The 1,252-nt window shown below is 42.3% G+C and overlaps 1 protein-coding gene across 1 annotated transcript in view; it reads right to left on the reverse strand.

The window, feature by feature from the left end:
• The window catches only part of LOC119589391, a 16,243-nt gene that overhangs the window by 7,418 nt on the left and 7,573 nt on the right, over positions 1–1,252 (reverse strand). The window contains 2 exon segments of the mRNA XM_037938006.1: positions 73–260; positions 872–1,048. Coding sequence (XP_037793934.1) covers positions 73–260; positions 872–1,048 — 365 coding nt within the window.

A 1,252-nucleotide genomic window follows, 5' to 3' on the forward strand; every position in this document is an offset into this window, starting at 1 on the left:
TGATTCAATATAACAAACACTTTCTAACAAATACAAGTTACATTTCATGGTGGATAACATCACCCGACCGACCTTGGTGAGAGAGCAAGATTGACCGTCGCTGAATTGGGGTTGGTCAGGAGGCTCAGGATGTCGACCTTGGAATATCCTCCGACGGCAACTAAGCCACCAATCCTCTGAGACACTTCCAGGGGCGTCCCCAGCAGGCTCCAGGATCTCACAGACTCGTCCACCGCCGCCCACCCTGATGTTAATTCCACCTACGGAGAAACAGGTACATGGTACCAGACTTAATATTTGCAATATAGTGTGGCGTAATTGAAAAATCTTTAGGAGACGTTTAAGATAGTATGTCTTTTAAGAACGGACTGTAAATTTGTAGAATCTATACCGTTATGTCTGGCTAGGTGTGTCTACCGATGAACAAATACACTTAGCAACGCTGAAACAATAAACTAAATTGTTTCGAAGAAAGTCCTTCTTTTTGTCAGAATCGTAAAAAAAATGAAATCTTTAATAAACTCTCAATGATGAATACTTACAGATAGAATGGCATATGCCAATACTGACAGAAGTCTATAAATCGACACGAGAAAGAAAATAGTGAATTCAGGAAACTAAAGAACAACTATAAGAAAACGCACTGCACATACTCTGTGAAATCCATGTACGGGATCAGCCCTATATGAGATAAGCCCTAAACGAGACCTACCCTATACAAACTCAGGCCTGTACGAGGTCAGCACTGTACGACATCAGCCCTGAAGGAGGACAACCCTGAACGAGAACTACCCTTTACAATATAAACCCTGTACAAGACCAACCCTACACGACCTCGCCTCCTAAACAAATCAGAAACCACAAATCTTACATTAGAGTTGAGGAGAGAAGTATAGGAAGCCTCGAAGAACTGGTCTAGCCACTGTTCGAGTAAATCCTCCCACTGCAGCGTCAGAGGATCCACAGCATAGGACGAGAAGAGGTAATCTTGACCGCCAAGTGCCAGGTAAGCCCAGCCACGCAGCTCTGTCAACACCTCCTGCTTGACCTGTTCGTAGATGTGTTAATTAGTTTTAAAAGGTGACCTGAAGTGCTATCGGTGTTTGTGATTGATATTTGCTTTACAGGTGCATGGTGGATGGCACTATAGGTATAGGTATAGGTCGTATGAAATAACTATAGTAAATGGCGTATGCAACGAAACTGGATATAAAAACATTTTGTTTTACTTTGCATTTGATCTCAATAATAT

Source organism: Penaeus monodon, chromosome 25, assembly GCF_015228065.2.
Source record: "Penaeus monodon isolate SGIC_2016 chromosome 25, NSTDA_Pmon_1, whole genome shotgun sequence".
Classification (NCBI taxonomy): domain Eukaryota; kingdom Metazoa; phylum Arthropoda; class Malacostraca; order Decapoda; family Penaeidae; genus Penaeus; species Penaeus monodon.